The 16,764-nt window shown below is 45.3% G+C and overlaps 4 protein-coding genes across 4 annotated transcripts; all 4 read right to left on the bottom strand.

Moving 5' to 3' along the window:
* Positions 1-9,480: 9,480 nt before the first annotated feature.
* On the bottom strand, positions 9,481-10,082 carry LOC127863970 (histone H1-delta-like). The gene has a single exon (XM_052403643.1). It carries the CDS (start codon positions 10,079-10,081, stop codon positions 9,482-9,484), a length of 600 nt encoding a protein of 199 aa, XP_052259603.1. The 5' UTR covers position 10,082; the 3' UTR covers position 9,481.
* A 1,396-nt stretch (positions 10,083-11,478) lies between these two features.
* LOC127863971 (histone H2A) lies at positions 11,479-12,142 on the bottom strand. The gene has a single exon (XM_052403644.1). The coding sequence runs from the start codon at positions 11,877-11,879 to the stop codon at positions 11,499-11,501; it is 381 nt and encodes a 126-aa protein (XP_052259604.1). The 5' UTR covers positions 11,880-12,142; the 3' UTR covers positions 11,479-11,498.
* A 984-nt stretch (positions 12,143-13,126) lies between these two features.
* LOC127863973 (histone H2B-like) lies at positions 13,127-13,585 on the bottom strand. Its single transcript, XM_052403646.1, has one exon. The coding sequence runs from the start codon at positions 13,549-13,551 to the stop codon at positions 13,177-13,179; it is 375 nt and encodes a 124-aa protein (XP_052259606.1). The 5' UTR covers positions 13,552-13,585; the 3' UTR covers positions 13,127-13,176.
* A 660-nt stretch (positions 13,586-14,245) lies between these two features.
* On the bottom strand, positions 14,246-14,600 carry LOC127863975 (histone H4-like). The gene has a single exon (XM_052403648.1). The coding sequence runs from the start codon at positions 14,562-14,564 to the stop codon at positions 14,253-14,255; it is 312 nt and encodes a 103-aa protein (XP_052259608.1). The 5' UTR covers positions 14,565-14,600; the 3' UTR covers positions 14,246-14,252.
* Between the last annotated feature and the right edge of the window lie 2,164 nt (positions 14,601-16,764).

The following is a 16,764-nucleotide window of genomic DNA, read 5'->3' as shown; positions in this document are numbered from 1 at the left end:
TTTATATATTTAAAATACATGTTGCCACCCTGGAGGGTTGAAAGAAGGAGAGATTTTATGGAAGTGTAGGCCGATATGGGTGGGGGAAAAAGAAGAGCCAGCAGGGGTGGTGTCACTCAGTTGTACAAGGGAGGTAATTATGATGATGAAGTCTACAATGGTTGTTTCCCCTGGACCAGAGGGAGTGCACGGTCAATAAAAATAGTTTGTATACTATTGAAGGAAAATTGATAATAGTAAGATGTAAAATGGTAAAAAGACCAAATATTACCTAGATACGTTAAGATAAACCCTAAAAGCTCTAATCTATCCAATATTATTAGTATACTGATGATAACATTGGAAGAAATAGTACTAAAGTACCTTATATGGTATCCAAGATGACAATTAGACAGTAAAACCGAGGCAATTTGCTATATAAAATAGCAATTTAATATAAAAATTAGGATATTTGCTATAAAAGTAGCAATTTTAACAATTAACAATTAGACAGTAAAACTGAGGCAATTTGCTATATAAAATAGCAATGTAATATAAAAATTAGGATATTTGCTATAAAAATAGCAATTTTAACATGAGTTAATGCAATAATAATAAAATTAAGGCAATTTGCTATATAAAATAGCAGTTTTCACAAAAATAAGGAAATTGCTACACAAGATAGCAGTTATAGTAATCCTTAATGTACTCCAAGGTACAAGATTAGTACTTTCAACAAGGTCGACAATACTTTGTCCTAGATAGGGCTAAATAGGTGTTTATAATGGTATAAGGCCCTGCACCGTGCACTCCAGTCCGACATGGTTCTTCGAGTTTGAAGGAGAAAGGGTGGGGTGTCAAAGAGGAAGGGAGGGGGTGCAATGCAGCCAACAATCCCAGGTTACTGGACAGCCTCGTCCTTTCTTGTAGTAAGAAATGCCATAAAATATGATTGTATTAAAAAACTGAAAAATGTAAATGGTGGACTAACGTCATGCTCTCATAAAAAATGTATTAAAATAAAGAAGACCAGGTCAATGCCATTGGCCTGATTTAGAAAGGGCGGGGTAGAACAATAAACCCATTAAAAACTAAAATAAAGGTTGTGTAAAAGCGACACAAATCCAACACAATTATTTGATTACATCAGGTTTGTGCAGAGATTACACATTTTTAAAAGAAAACAGTCACAAGACTGTATAATTAGGTGGGTGTTGGCTGCTCTCCCTCCCCCAATGACCTAGATTTTGTCAGTTATTTGACAATCTAGTAAGTATTTGGAGAGGGCAGAGAAGACCGGGCCCCTAGCTGCTCCCTTGGGGTCTAGCACGTTGGTAAGGTTAAAAACTAGTCCATGGGAGTGCAATGCAGCTTCAAGGTGGTCCCTCTGCGCCTTATGGTTAGGACAGTGTAGCAGCATGTGGGGCGCAGTGAGAGGTTCCTGGCACCTAGGACATGCAGGGTCTATACCGAGGACATACTTTCCTGCGCCACCGGGTAATAGGGTGGTTCCCATCCTCAGGCGCGTGATGGCTCTGTCAAGCACAATGCTTGCTGAGTATCTGTCAGGCGGCCTGAGGGTTTTCGCAGGTCTAGTAAAAGTATGTCGACGGGAAGACAAATTGTCGGTCCGGAGATTCCACTCGCCCAAAACAAATTTCTTTGTCAGGGAGTAGATCTCAGAAGGTGCCAGGGGTTCCCCAACATCTACGGCCCCCCTCAAGAGGCCCTCTTTGGCCCCCCTGTCGGCCTGTTCATTCCCACTGATGTTGACATGTGCTGGACACCATACTTATGTGACCTTTAAAGATTTATCTAGGCACTGTTGATGAAGTTCCAAAATGCTAGCTAAAATATCAGGCCTAGATCTGCTATTTCTGTTTTTTATGGACTCAAGAGATGACATTGAGTCTGATAAAATAGCAGTTTTAGTAGGTTTATTGACCAATATCCAGCACAGAGAGAATTTAATTGCCAAAAGTTCTGCTGTAAAAATAGAGAGATTGTTGCTGAGCCTGTGCGTTTTACTAATGTTTTTTGAAGGGATTACAAAAGAGTTGGCTACCAAACCAGAGTTAGGGCATTTGGAGCCGTCAGTGTAGATTTTTAGATGCTCAGCATACATATTATCTATAAGAGAGAGAGCTTCTGACTTGATGAGTTGTGGCAAGTCAGTTTTCGTTATTTTATTAGAGAGTGATAGGTCAACATCAATGGGTCCAAGCGTCCAGGGGGGGGCCTTGGAGGGCCTCAGGTCTGCTACATGTACCTTGTCGAGACCGGCATCCTCAACCAGGGTCCTAATACTCGCACCAAAAGGTAGGGCGACATGCTTACGCTTAAGTATTTTCCCCTTGACGAAGGTGCCAGTCCCGACAAGTTTGTTTACGGGGTTTGAACCATGCCGAGACTTAACCCTGGCCCAGAAATTGAGGGACTGTTGTTTTCTACGCAAGTCAAGAGGTAACACACCGGCCTCCTCCTCTAGCAGTGCACCCGGTGTACAGTTTAGGGCTCTCAGAGCTATCCTTAGGGCCTTGTGTTGAATGGCATCAACCATTTTTAGGGCGTTTGGCTTAGCACATGCATAGATTTGGGCTCCATAATCTAGCTTTGGACGTATAAGGGACTTGTAGAGTGTTAAGAGGCTATTTTTATCTGATCCGAAACCTGTGCCTCTTAACATTCTCATTAAATTTAGGTCCCTTTCGCACCTTTCTGCCAAATATTTAAAGTGGTGGGTAAAAGTTAACTGTTTATCTAGGTACATACCTAGAAATTTCACCACTTTTTCAAAGATAATTTTGGTGCCGCCTAAATTTAAGTCCAAAGAGTGCTGAAATTGTTCGCCAAATAGTACTCCTACTGTTTTGGTTGGAGAAATTTTGAATCCCCATTCAATTGCCCATTTCCATATGGAGTCTAAGCCTGCTTGAGCCCTCTTTTGCAGGCGTAACATGTTAGACCCCTTTAACCAAGTGCCTGAGTCATCGGCAAACTGGGAGATAACCATTCCTGAGTCTTTTACGGCATCAGGTAGACCGTTTACGATGAGGGAGAACAGAGTTGGGGATATTACGGACCCCTGAGGGGTTCCGCGATCAGTTATGGCTACCTCTGATAACTCCCCATCGACCCTGACCTGGATTTTACGGCCCTCTAGGAATGCTCTGAGGTAGTGGAAACAGTATCCAGTGATTCCATAGTCAGCTAGCTTTTTTAGTATGCCGAAGGTCCATGTTAAATCAAAGGCAGCCTGAAGGTCCAAAAAAATTGCTAATACTGATTGCCCTTGATTTTTTGCAGAAAGAATATCATGTTGTAATCTAGCTAGCTGATCAAGAGTAGATCGCCCCTTCCTAAAGCCAGACTGGAAGGGGTTTAGTATGTTATTTGATTCCAATAAGTGTTCTAATCTATTTTTGACCATTATTTCTAGTAATTTACCTGCATGTGATGTTAGACTTATTGGTCGATATGAGTTTGGATCATTTTTGTCTTTACCAGGTTTAGGAATTGGAATCACTGTGGCCTGCTTCCACTCGGGTGGTATCCTGCCTGTCCTATACACCTGATTGAATAGGTTAAGCCAGATTTTTAGAGTTATGGCTGGCATATTTTTAAACATTAAATATGCTATTTTGTCAGGCCCCGTGGCGGTGTTGCTCCTGCTGTTAATGGCACTTAATAATTCTGTAATAGTGAAAGGTAAATTGAGAGGCGTGCTATTATCCCCAGGCTCATTTAAAATATTTCGGTGCTCAGTCTCAAACCGCTTTTGATAATTCAGAGTTTCAACGGGAAGGTTTGAGTCACTGGAGACAGATTGGAAATGTCGTACCAAAAATTGAGCCTTGTCCCTTGGGGTTGTGGCAATTTCGCCTTTGTATTTAAGTAGCGGTACAGGAGTGAATGAATTTCCTTTAATTCTGTGAATTTTTTGCCAAAAATCCCTAGTATTTTTCTTATTAATGATAGCTGAATCACAGAATTCTTTCCAATTTTGAGTTTTTGCGTCCAAAATAACCCGCTTTGCCTGATTTTCGAGGGACCTATAATTAAGAAGATTATGCTCAGCGGGGTTCTTTTTAAGGATTTTTAAAGCATTTTTACGATCCTGTACCGCATTGGAGCACGCCTCATTCCACCACGGGACCCTATTTCTGGCTTTGACCTTGCCGGAGGAGACCGGTATGCTACATTCCGCCATGGACAGTATCCTGCTGGTTAAGTTAATACAAAACAGATTAGGATCCTGGGAGTGAACATCTGCAAGGGAGAGATCTGAGCAGAGGTCCCTAAACTGAGCCCAATTAGCTTTATCCAATAAAAACTTTTGCTCCCCTGAGCATTGGGCCTCAGTTCCCTGTGCAATATAGTTGAGCAGGGTAACCTGTTGTGGGAGGTGATCAGATCCCATGGTATCTTTAACAGTTGCCCATGCAGACGCACTTGCTATCCTGGCATTAACAGCAGTAAGGTCAATGTGGGAGTTTAAACCAGTGGGGTTTAGCCTGGTTGGAGAACCGTCATTGAGCAGTATAAGATCTTGCTCGTCCAACCATTCTATTACCGCCCGACCTTCTGCATCTGAATTTATGGAACCCCAAGCAGGGTGATGTGCATTAAAGTCGCCTGTGAATATTACATCAAAGGGTCCTTTAATGGTCCTTAATTCCTTAAAGAGGCCGTTCAGAGTTTCAAGATCACATCCTCTTGAATATAAGTTGACCAGGATAAGAGGCCGGTTCTTGTCAATAACCAATTTAATTGCTAATGCCTCAATAGCAGTGCTACCATCAGATTTAAATTGGTTGTTCACTCCCAGTTGTTCATAATTAATTGTATTTTTAACATATATGGCAAGACCACCAGCAATATTTTGGTTTGAAGTAACATAATTCTTAAATTCGCAGTTATACCCTGGTATTTGCTTTACAGAAATATTTGAAAATTTAGTTTCCTGTAAACATATAATATGGGTATTAGGGTTGCAGTCAATAAAATATTTTAATTCAGTAAATTTGTTGGCGGAAAGACCACCAACATTGAATGATATTATTTGCAGGTTACTGTCCATAGTGGTGCGAAATTAACTTGCGTTTAATCTGATTAATCGAGTGGTGAGGGGATTTAACTCCTAGTTTGTGGCCTGCACAGGCCCCTTTGAGTTTCGCGGGGGTCCTGGCAAGCCGAACGTGTTTCTTATTTGCAGGGCGGGTACCGCTGGCCGGGGGGGGGGCATCCTGGATCTGCTACTACTATTTGAGGATCCCCAGTTCCAGAATGGATTTTATAAGTTAAAATTTTATCAGGGGGGATAACCTTTGTTATTGATTCTCTGCAATTTTTGAATCGAGAATCAATTTTATTATAAATGTAAGATATAACTCGACTCCCAGTGGGCCTTTTCTGGTCCTTTATTATCTCAGCAACCAGATCCGCCAGCTCGCTGAGATATATTTTCCTATAGGTGGGACCTGTTGCTGGCGGACCCTCGATTTTAATAAATGAGTCCCCAGCAGACGAGTTACGTCTGCTGGTGTTGTCGGAAGGTGAGCTCATTGGGGATGTCTGGGAGTCGACCATTCTGGGACGGTTAGGGGGGACACTAACTCGGGGTTCCTCCTCTATTTCACAGATACCAGAGATAGAAAGGTTCTCCAATATACTGGAGTGCACTGACACCAGAGAGTCTCTCCCCGTGATATCAAACATAGAGTCGTCCGACAGTGTAGGACCACTACAGGTGGTGTCGCTAGCACCGTCGGTCAACGTGGTGGACGGGGAGGACCCCCTGGTAGCCACAGGAGGGCGTCTCTGAGTGGGTGGATCCCCCTGGATAGGCGATACAGGGGGGGTGGTGCATAAATCGGGTGTGTGTTTGGTCACCGGTTCCGCAAAGGTAACCTTGGGGGGGGGATTCCCTATTTATAGGTTGAGGGGGGGGTACTCTTACCCACTAGCCCCTCAACTATGGTGCATGTCCTCCCGGCTTGGGGCGAGATAGAACCGGGAGAGGCATGTTTAGGTGAAGAAGCGGAACCGGTTGTGATGATAGTGTTTAGGGCGCCCACGCTGTGGCTCACAGTGTCAGGTGCAAGTAGCCTGCTCTCCGCCTCGGACCAGGTGACCCCATAAAAATTGGCATAGGTGGCTATATGGATAGCCTTCTTATAGGAGGGGCACCCCTGGTAGGATGCAGAGTGCTGGCCGCCACAGTTGGCGCACAAACGAAATTTGTTTGTGCACCTTCTTTGGCAAGTAGCGCCGGCGCAGCGGCAGCAAGAGGTGGTATTAGAGCATTTACCCCTGCTGGCTATATGACCAAAGCCCTGGCAATTGAAGCAACGGGCAGGTGTGACGGGGCAGGGACGAATGTCAAGGGTGATACTGGTGTCCTTGACTAAGATTTTATTTGGGACTGGTACGGACGCTAAAAAAGAGATTTTGACCAGTCTCGGAAAGCCAGGTGGGGCAGGGCGATAAGGCTCAACCCTTTCCTAATTAGTGATCAGGATATCAGAGATAGAGATTGCAGGTTTAAAAGAAAGAGATGTCTGAAGTTCCATCAAATCCTGGCTTTCCGGGATCCCTGCTATATAACCATGAACCGTCCTCATGTTCGACGGGGATAAGGCCCGGACCGCGACTTTGCCAAGATAGAAAGTACCCCTAGAAAGGAGGGTGGCAAGCGCTTGAGCGGACTTGAGCTGCAAAAGCACGCAGCCAGACGCCAGGGGCACCGCCCGCTCAACTAGTCCGGGGAGTAGCCCCCGCCAAACCTGAGGCCAATTGCAAAAATGGTAAGAAGAGACATGATGGGGGCTACACTTCCAGCTGACTGGAGGAGGCACTTAAAGGGCATGGTGTTATGAGATAGGTGATGCCTATCCGACCCTGAACGTGCCTCCCCTAGTAAAGGGGTCAGGTTTTGACACTGCCCCTTAGATGGGTAGATGGATGCTCTTTTGTAGGACGACATATTGTAGAAATGAAAATGAAATAAAGAAGGAACGACGCTAGTTTCGTGGAAATCTTATATGTTATGTGTGTGATATAATAATGGTTTTTATTTGACACAGCTCTCAATACGTGTAAAGCACTAAATGCAGGCACCGCACCGGTAAACAACCCAATATAGTTTATATAAGTAAATAAGGTAGTTAATTTGTCATTTGGTAATGTTTAATTTATACGATGAAGAAGCCAAAAATAATTCCGAATACCAAATGACGTCCGAAATGCTGCAAGTTTTAGAAATTTACGAAAAAACAAAAAAAAGAATCAATGGACGGGTAAGGGACAGTGCGGCGTAGTGGATAGATGTTCTGGTATTGTTGTGGCTCTCTGGTTCGTCTGTTTCTCTTTGTTTTTCTTTGAAGTGGCGGTTAATCTTTATTTACAAAAATTGATCTCTGTTCAAAATGGCTGCCGGAAACACGATGGTTGCTTTAACTGGGTCTTTTTGCGGCTATTTGTGCAATGCTAAAACCCGTTTTTGTCAGGCTATTTAAACACAAAGAGCACTGTGTGGTGACCTGCTAACCTACTTTCGGGCTGCTTAACGCTGATTGGTCGGTGGTCGAATCTGATTGGTCGAAGAAAATCAGTGAAATGGCCGATTTGCGTGTGCATGCGAGTTTGATATGGAATATGTCTGTTCATACGATACTAAACGGCGTTTTCTTGATTGAAATATGTACAATATGTGGCCGTTATTTGTTGCGTGCATTGACTTTGTGTTGTCGTAAGTGCATGACTGTGTACTGTGACGGTAAAGTTGAGGTCTGAGGCGATGTTGGTCTGAAACAAGTCTCAATCTTGGTCACTTTACACGTGAGTTTGTCAACGGGGTGGTTTCAATACGCGAAACCTATGATGTATGTGTGTTGTATGTCATATTGTGAATGACTTATGAACGACACGGCTCGTAATTCAACCCGTAAGTGTTATAACGAGATGCTTTAAAGTGAAGGATCATTGCATATCTGAGTGAAGGGTCATTGCATATCTGACGAACATGAATTGAGATGCGAGTGTACACCATAGCGTTCCTGACGCGTATATGTGTTGGCCGGGTCCGGGTACTGTTGATATATATTGGGACGTGAATAGTCGGTTTAGGCTAAGTTTAATTGACTTTGACAACTGAAAAATATTCTCTCTTAATGTTTATGTGGCCCTAAAAAGGGCCGTTGTTTGTGTTTTAGCCAAGTGCAAAAGCTTACGCACGTTCACCGCGAATACGGCGTGCGAGCTGGATGTCCTTTGGCATGATGGTGACACGCTTGGCGTGGATGGCGCACAAGTTGGTGTCCTCGAAAAGGCCGACCAGGTAAGCCTCGCTGGCCTCTTGGAGAGCCATGACAGCGGAGCTCTGGAATCGGAGGTCAGTCTTGAAGTCCTGAGCGATTTCACGAACCAGGCGCTGGAATGGCAGTTTCCTGATGAGGAGCTCGGTGCTCTTCTGGTACCTTCTGATTTCACGAAGGGCAACGGTTCCTGGCCTGTATCTGTGAGGCTTCTTGACACCGCCGGTTGCTGGTGCGCTCTTGCGAGCGGCCTTGGTAGCCAGCTGTTTGCGTGGAGCCTTTCCACCGGTAGATTTACGAGCGGTCTGCTTTGTTCTTGCCATCGTTGCTGCTGTAAGACAGTATGTTCGACAACTGAAAAAACGGGCTAATATAACGAAACAAGCGGTGTGCGAGTGACAGTCGATTGGCTGTAATCCGCGTTGCAAATTTCGTATCTGAAAACGGATAGTAAATTAACAAATCAACGCCAGCGTGACAAACAGCGTCAGCCAATCAAAACGCTCATAGTATCGCGGGTTAGGCCGGTGCGAATAACTGTTGTAAATATGCGAGTTATGTACGTGTTGTTAAGCGATAATATAGCTTTGAAAAAGCAATGTGTATGAAACAAGCTGCACAATTTAAAATTATGTCTTTGATATAAACAGTATATACATGGACAAGGCCGTGGCGTGTTAAACCTTTGAGTATTTTGCATGTAAAATAGCCCTATGAAAGGCTAGCTACACAAACCTAAACATGTATATTTTGGAGTTAAATCAAGTCCAATGTGATGTTTATGAAGCTCATACATGCATAAATATAGAAGACACATATGAACTTAGCAAAGTAGCCAAAACAAATTAATTCACTGTGACTGTTTTTGTCTCCAAGTTGGGGAATTTTGTTAAAATAGCTGCTTGCTAATATTAGTGTAACATGAAACTCAAAATCTGCAGACCTACCTTTGTGCTAACAGGTACACGTTGTCCACTATGTCTGTCTCTATGCCAAAACATTACACGTGTATGGTTCATAGCTTAACATAAAGACAAATGTTGAATTTTATGCCTGCGAGTAATTTTGTATGGTATACAAATGGCAAATCGACAGCCGACAAAGACAATTCTTTCAAAATAGGATGAATGGTCCTGAAAAGGACCTTTGAGTTGAAGTCTGTGAGACACTTGGGAAGCCCTTTACTTTTACGCCTTCTTTGGTGTCTTTGCCTTCTTGGGTGCCTTGGGCTTCTTTGGTGACTTAGAAGCAGCCTTCTTAGGCTTGGCAGCAGCCTTCTTTGGCTTAGCAGCGGCAGCCTTCTTTGGTGTCTTGGCCTTCTTTGGCTTGGCTGGGGCCTTCTTGGCAGCGGTTTTCTTGGCTGCAGGCTTCTTGGCGCCCGCCTTCTTGGGTGTCTTGGCCTTCTTAGGGGCCTTTGCCTTCTTGGGCTTGGCAGCCTTAGGCTTGGCAGCCTTCTTTGCGGCCTTCTTCACCTCTCCAAGCTTGAAGGATCCAGAGGCACCGGTGCCCTTGGACTGCTTAACGGCTCCACTCTTGACGCCAGCCTTGAGGGCCAGTTTCAGGTGGGCGTTGACGGCACTGACGTTATCCCCGACCTTGTAGTTGGCCTGGATGTACTTCAGGATAGCCTGTCTTGAGGAGCCAGACCTCTCTTTCAGGGCACCAAGTGCGGAGGCAATCATCTCGCTGTACTTGGGATGACTTGCGGGCTTCTTGGGCTTGGCAGCCTTCTTCACCTTGGCGGGTGTTGGGGCAGCGACGGGAGCAGCGACAGCGGTATCAGCCATTTTGATGATGTGGTATTCAGTGATAGAATGATACAAAAACCGGCTGCCTAAGTCTTTATATGTAAAGTAGGTCACCAGCGTTGGTATTTGATCGCGCGGACGTGATAGAGAAACCGGCAGGTGCGCGCAGAAATTTTATGTTCGTGTGTTTCTTCGTGCTTGTATTATTGCATATTTCTAATGTATCATTTGTGTAAATTGATGCGAATGAACATAGGTACGTAGATGAAAGATAGATCTTCAAGCACTACCAGGTTTTATAAGGATTGGGCATGGAAATAACGACGAAAATAGTATTACAAGTCACACAAGTCGCCACAAAAGCACGGTGGACAGATATTTATGGGTTAAAACAGCGACAATACACTTGCCTAGTCCTCTTCCTATCGTTGTTCATACTTGAATCGCATCACAATATGACCTGCCCATACAGTACGTATATTTGTGGAGTCCCTAGTACAGAGAAACACCAAGTCCTTGATAAAAACGAACACACGAGAAACACAGAGTAAGAAAGCACTAAACACCATGCGTGCAGTACCAGTACGTGTCCCCAAAACTACCCGGCGTGCGTCCCTCGACTCTTTAAGCATCAGTAACCTTCACATAGTGTGAGCCTGGGCCCTTAAGCTTTCCATAATCGTGATTTAGCCATGGTTTTGGCTCATACCAGTGTTAGGGCATCAGGCTATCGTTCGGTAGTGTCAGTCAGTGCGTATGAGAGGCTATTGTTTAAGGCAAGTGCTCTAGCAAATTCTCGTACCAGGATTTTCGGTGGGGCCCTTGCCAGTGTTTGAAAACTGCACAATAACTTGACCCCAAGTACGAGCAGTGGGTTGCTCTCCCATCCCCAGCTACCCGGAATGTAATACTGCGATGCTTATGGGTCATTGCTGTCTTCCGAACGAGGTTGGCTATGAAGCCCACGCACCCTATCCACGGCGTTGCCTGACCGGTTGGGTGGTGTAGGTAACCGCCTGAGCAAGGATGAAAATGTTTCCGAACATGGCCTAAAACAAGCGAATACACGTGTGACTTATTCTGTCTTCAAGGCCCCTAAAGCCTGCGTGGACCTATTACGTTACGTTAGTTTACGTCAGTGGTCTGGAAGAGAGGGCTGGTAAGCACCCAAAATGGTATTTCTTTGTATGTTATACCGATGTATTTATACTCCCCAATCGTTAGGGAAGCGAATGAAGGAGGGAGCGAGCGAGCGAGCGAGCGAGCGGGCGGACAGGCAGGCAAGTGAGTGAGTGAGTGAGTGAGTGAGTGAGTGAGTGAGTGAGTGAGTCAGTCGGCTAATGAGTGTTTGGTTAGTGCATAAGTTGTTGACAATGTCACGAGATATTTCTTTCAGTATCGTTTAGGTGGCCCTAAAAAGGGCCGTTTGCGTAACGTTTCAAGCCAGAGAAGGTGCTTATTTGCCACCAGCCTGCTTGGTCTTCTTGGGCAGAAGAACGGCCTGGATGTTTGGCAGCACACCACCCTGAGCGATGGTGACTCCAGACAGAAGTTTGTTCAACTCCTCGTCGTTGCGGATGGCGAGCTGCAGGTGACGAGGGATGATTCTTGACTTCTTGTTGTCTCGGGCAGCGTTGCCAGCCAGCTCGAGAACTTCAGCGGCCAAGTACTCGAGAACGGCAGCCAAGTACACGGGTGCACCAGCTCCAACACGCTCGGCGTAGTTGCCCTTGCGCAGGAGACGGTGGATTCTGCCCACTGGGAACTGAAGTCCAGCCCTGGATGAGCGGCTCTTTGCCTTCCCCTTTGTCTTTCCTCCCTTTCCGCGTCCAGACATGATTGTGCTTTCGGTTGTGAGTGCAACAGAAAATACATCGGCAAGTGTGTGTGTGTGTATTTCAGAGTTTATTTACAGGTCCTACTGGCCTCTTCACGAGGTTATAGTAGCCCGACCTGCCCCTGTGACCTTTCAGGGGAGAAAGATTAATTTAGAGCCAAAGTAGGTCAAATTTACCCCGGCTTCCCGGGTATTCGCCAAAGAAATAATTTAGATCCAAATAGACCAGTGCACGGTGGCCAATGAGACCTTAATGTGCACTGGAAGTAAGACAATCTCAAAAGACAAATTCATGTCTGAACGCAGCACCGCTGCAGCACACAGCTCCGCCTTTATGGCCCACTTGTTGTCATCAGCCGTCGTCTTCATCCCCGAGACAGTTTCCCCAGTGCGTTGAGCGTACTGAGTACCGCTGTCCCGGGGTCCCTCTCTAAAGCCACCCCCTCGATGTTCTGGGTGTATGTCGCCCCAGGTCCGTCCCGTATGTCCCCCACACTGGTGGTCTCGCTGTCCCGCCGTCCCCGGCCCTCTTCAGACGGGACCTCTGGCAGGTCCGGGCCGGCGAACTCTCGACGATAAACAGCGGGTGACAAGTCCGCTGCATCTTGGAGAAGACAGCAATCCCAGCAGTGTAAAAGACGTCCGGCTCGAGGGTGACGGACTCTGCTGGATTAGCAGAGCCACCCGCAGAAGTTCCCCTCTATAAGGAAATATGTACAGGTGAGAAAATCTTCTGCGGGCGACTCTCGCCTCGGTCGCGACGCGCACGCTCCAGCAGCTGACCGAGAAATACATCGGCAAACGCGTTTTGCCGTATATATATTATTTTTTTTGTTTCGAAAACGGATTGACCTACTTTGCTTTGCGAAGTTAAGCGTGTATGTTGGAACGTAACATTCGGTGATAATTTTCAATAATTGTTAACAAACATATGACTATAAAATGCTACCCGTTGGTACATGCCTTAACTGTGTGTAATACGAGATCGTTACTTCTAAGATACACGTACGACTATTGATTATACACTTGACCACACTCACGGAGGAACACTATTTGGCCCTTATTTTCAACGTTTATGTTATGTAGAGTTTGTAGTCTGAACACGTTCTATTACGTGAATAGTGTAAAGGGCATCAAAACAAACCTCTGCCATATACTTAAAATTGTTTGTTTTTACTATTTGGCACTAATATTAAGCAATGATATTTATGTTCGTGTGACAATAAGACAATTCTTTCGTAAGAAAGTTGGGTGGCCCTAAAAAGGGCCGTTTGATTTGAAGCACCACAGAAGTTGTTTACTTGCTGCTGGTGTACTTGGTGACAGCCTTTGTGCCCTCGGACACGGCGTGCTTGGCGAGCTCACCAGGCAGCAGGAGACGCACAGCGGTCTGGATCTCTCTGCTTGTGATGGTGGATCGCTTGTTGTAGTGGGCAAGGCGGGAAGCCTCGGCAGCAATGCGCTCGAAGATGTCGTTGACAAAGCTGTTCATGATCGACATGGCCTTGCTGGACACTCCGGTGTCGGGGTGCACCTGCTTCAAGACTTTGTAGATGTAGATGGCGTAGGATTCCCTCCTCCTCCTGCGCTTCTTCTTGTCAGTGGAGCGCGCGGTCTTAGCCTTAGTGGCGGCCTTCTTAGAGCCCTTGCTTGCAACACCCTTGGTCGGCATGATTTCTAAATCGATGCAGAGATGAATGTTTGCAACGCGTTTCAACTGCTATTTATATGAACGACTCACTCTCGAAAACGGATTGACCTACTTCCAATGCAGTGTACAGCGCGCTCGCTCGCTGATTGGCTGCAGTTTTAACGCATGCGCGTTCGTATTAACACGTGTTAACGAAGGCTAAAGCAATACTGTCGAAGCCCTATGTTTGCATCGCAAATTATTAATGATCTATTAAGACTAAGTAATGTGTTTACTTATTAATAAGTCCTCCACAATGTTCAATATGAAACCTAATGCACATGCTTACGTCAATGGTGTCTGTAATAGAAAAAAATGAACGCAAACACCGCCAGGCCGCATGTCCGGTAACGAAACATTCAAATGCGAATGATGATAGTTTCGCCTTATAACACTGGTACATGGGTTGAACGAAATAATGCCCTAAAATTAGGCTTAATATTGGTAATTGAGCGTGTGACCGCACTGTAAAGAAGTAATGAATTCGGGACATTGCGTTAGTCTTATGAACCATACGACTCATACCATGAGTGTGTGTATCGAATGCATGAATGCAAGTAACCTAACGAATCTGACGCTTTAACGTAACACTAGTATATTGTGACAATTTGTAAGACAAGTCTTTCGAAATGTGTGTGTGGCCCTAAAAAGGGCCGTTTTGTAGCTTCTGTAAGAAGGTTCGATTAACCGCCGAATCCGTACAGAGTCCTGCCTTGTCTCTTGAGGGCATAGACGACGTCCATGGCAGTGACGGTCTTCCTCTTGGAGTGCTCAGTGTATGTCACGGCATCGCGGATGACGTTCTCAAGGAACACCTTGAGGACACCTCGGGTCTCCTCGTAGATGAGGCCAGAGATGCGTTTCACACCACCACGACGAGCGAGACGGCGGATTGCGGGCTTCGTGATACCCTGGATGTTATCACGCAGAACCTTTCGGTGACGCTTGGCGCCTCCCTTTCCGAGTCCTTTTCCTCCCTTACCACGTCCAGACATATTGTATCTATCAGGTACTAGCTGTAGAATGCTTTAACTGGGTCTTTTTGCGGCTATTTAAACACAAAGAGCAGTTAGAGCACTGTGATGTGACCTGCTAACCTACTTTCGGGCTGCTTAACGCTGATTGGTCGGTGGTCGAATCTGATTGGTCGAAGAAAATCAGTGAAAACGGCCGATTTGCGTGTGCATGCGAGTTTGATGTGAATTATGTCCGTTCATAAGATACTGAACGGTGTTTTCTTGATTGAAATGTGTAGAATATCTGCCCGTTATTTGATGCGTGCATTCACTTTGTGTTGCCTTGAGTGCATGACTGTGTACCGTAACGGTAAAGTTGAGGTCTGGTGCGATTTTGGTCTGAAAAACTCTCAATCTTGGCCACTTCACACGTGAGTTTGTCACCGAGCTGGTTATAATACGCGAAACCTATGATCTACATTGTGTTTTATGCCACTTTGTGAATGACTTATAAACAACACGGCTCGTAATTGAACCTTTAAGAGTAATAACGAGATGATTGAACGTGAAGGGTCATTGCATATCTGACGAACATGAATTGAGATGCGAGTGTACACTATAGCGTTCCTGACGCGTATATTTGCTGGCGGGGTACTGTTGATATATGTTGGGACGTGAATAGTCGGCTTAGGCTAAGTTTGATTGACTTTGACAACTGAAAGATATTCTCTCGCAATGTTTATGTGGCCCTAAAAAGGGCCGTTGTTTGTGTTTTAGCCAAGTACAAAAGCTTACGCACGTTCACCGCGAATACGGCGTGCGAGCTGGATGTCCTTTGGCATGATGGTGACACGCTTGGCGTGGATGGCGCACAAGTTGGTGTCCTCGAAAAGGCCGACCAGGTAAGCCTCGCTGGCCTCTTGGAGAGCCATGACAGCGGAGCTCTGGAATCGGAGGTCAGTCTTGAAGTCCTGAGCGATTTCACGAACCAGGCGCTGGAATGGCAGTTTCCTGATGAGGAGCTCGGTGCTCTTCTGGTACCTTCTGATTTCACGAAGGGCGACGGTTCCTGGCCTGTATCTGTGAGGCTTCTTGACACCGCCGGTTGCTGGTGCGCTCTTGCGAGCGGCCTTGGTAGCCAGCTGTTTGCGTGGAGCCTTTCCACCTGTGGATTTACGAGCGGTCTGCTTTGTTCTTGCCATCGTTGCTGCTGTAAGACAGTATGTTCGACAACTGAAAAAACGGGCTAATATAACGAAACAAGCGGTGTGCGAGTGACAGTCGATTGGCTACAATCCGCGTTGCAAATTTCGTATCTGAAAACGGATAGTAAATTAACAAATCAACGCCAGCGTGACAAACAGCGTCAGCCAATCAAAACGCTCATAGTATCGCGGGTTAGGCTGGTGCGAATAACTGTTGTAAATATGCGAGTTATGTACGTTTTGTTAAGCGATAATATAGCTTTGAAAAAGCAATGTGTATGAAACAAGCTGCACAATTTAAAATTATGTCTTTGATATAAACAGTATATACATGGACAAGGCCGTGGCGTGTTAAACCTTTGAGTATTTTGCATGTAAAATAGCCCTATGAAAAGGCTAGCTACACAAACCTAAGCATGTATATTTTGGAGTTAAATCAAGTCCAATGTGATGTTTATGAAGCTCATACATGCATAAATATAGAAGACACATATGAACTTAGCAAAGTAGCCAAAACAAATTAATTCACTGTGACTGTTTTTGTCTCCAAGTTGGGGAATTTTGTTAAAATAACTACTTGCTAATATTAGTGTAACATAAAACTCAAAATCTGCAGACCTACCTTTGTGCTAACAGGTTACACGTTGTCCACTATGCCTGCCTCTATGCCAAAACATTACACGTGTATGGTTTATAGCTAACATAAAGACAAATGTTGAATTTTATGCCTGCGAGTAATTTTGTATGGTATACAAATGGCAAATCGACAGCCGACAAAGACAATTCTTTCAAAATAGGATGAATGGTCCTGAAAAGGACCTTTGAGTTGAAGTCTGTGAGACACTTGGGAAGCCTTTTACTTTTACGCCTTCTTTGGTGTCTTTGCCTTCTTGGGTGCCTTGGGCTTCTTTGGTGACTTAGAAGCAGCCTTCTTAGGCTTGGCAGCAGCCTTCTTTGGCTTAGCAGCGGCAGCCTTCTTTGGTGTCTTGGCCTTCTTTGGCTTGGCTGGGGCCTTCTTGGCAGCGGTTTTCTTG

The sequence above is a fragment of the Dreissena polymorpha genome, unplaced genomic scaffold, assembly GCF_020536995.1.
Source record: "Dreissena polymorpha isolate Duluth1 unplaced genomic scaffold, UMN_Dpol_1.0 chrUn072, whole genome shotgun sequence".
Taxonomy (NCBI): Eukaryota; Metazoa; Mollusca; class Bivalvia; order Myida; family Dreissenidae; genus Dreissena; species Dreissena polymorpha.
Note: the sequence above shows the minus strand (reverse complement) of the source record. Positions and strands in the feature narration are given on the sequence as shown.

What these genes read in the sequence shown, in the direction of transcription:
- LOC127863970 (XM_052403643.1), bottom strand. Translation starts at nt 10,081, where the DNA reads ATGGCTGATACCGCTGTCGCTGCTCCCGTCGCTGCCCCAACACCCGCC.
- LOC127863971 (XM_052403644.1), bottom strand. Translation starts at nt 11,879, where the DNA reads ATGTCTGGACGCGGAAAGGGAGGAAAGACAAAGGGGAAGGCAAAGAGC.
- LOC127863973 (XM_052403646.1), bottom strand. Translation starts at nt 13,551, where the DNA reads ATGCCGACCAAGGGTGTTGCAAGCAAGGGCTCTAAGAAGGCCGCCACT.
- LOC127863975 (XM_052403648.1), bottom strand. Translation starts at nt 14,564, where the DNA reads ATGTCTGGACGTGGTAAGGGAGGAAAAGGACTCGGAAAGGGAGGCGCC.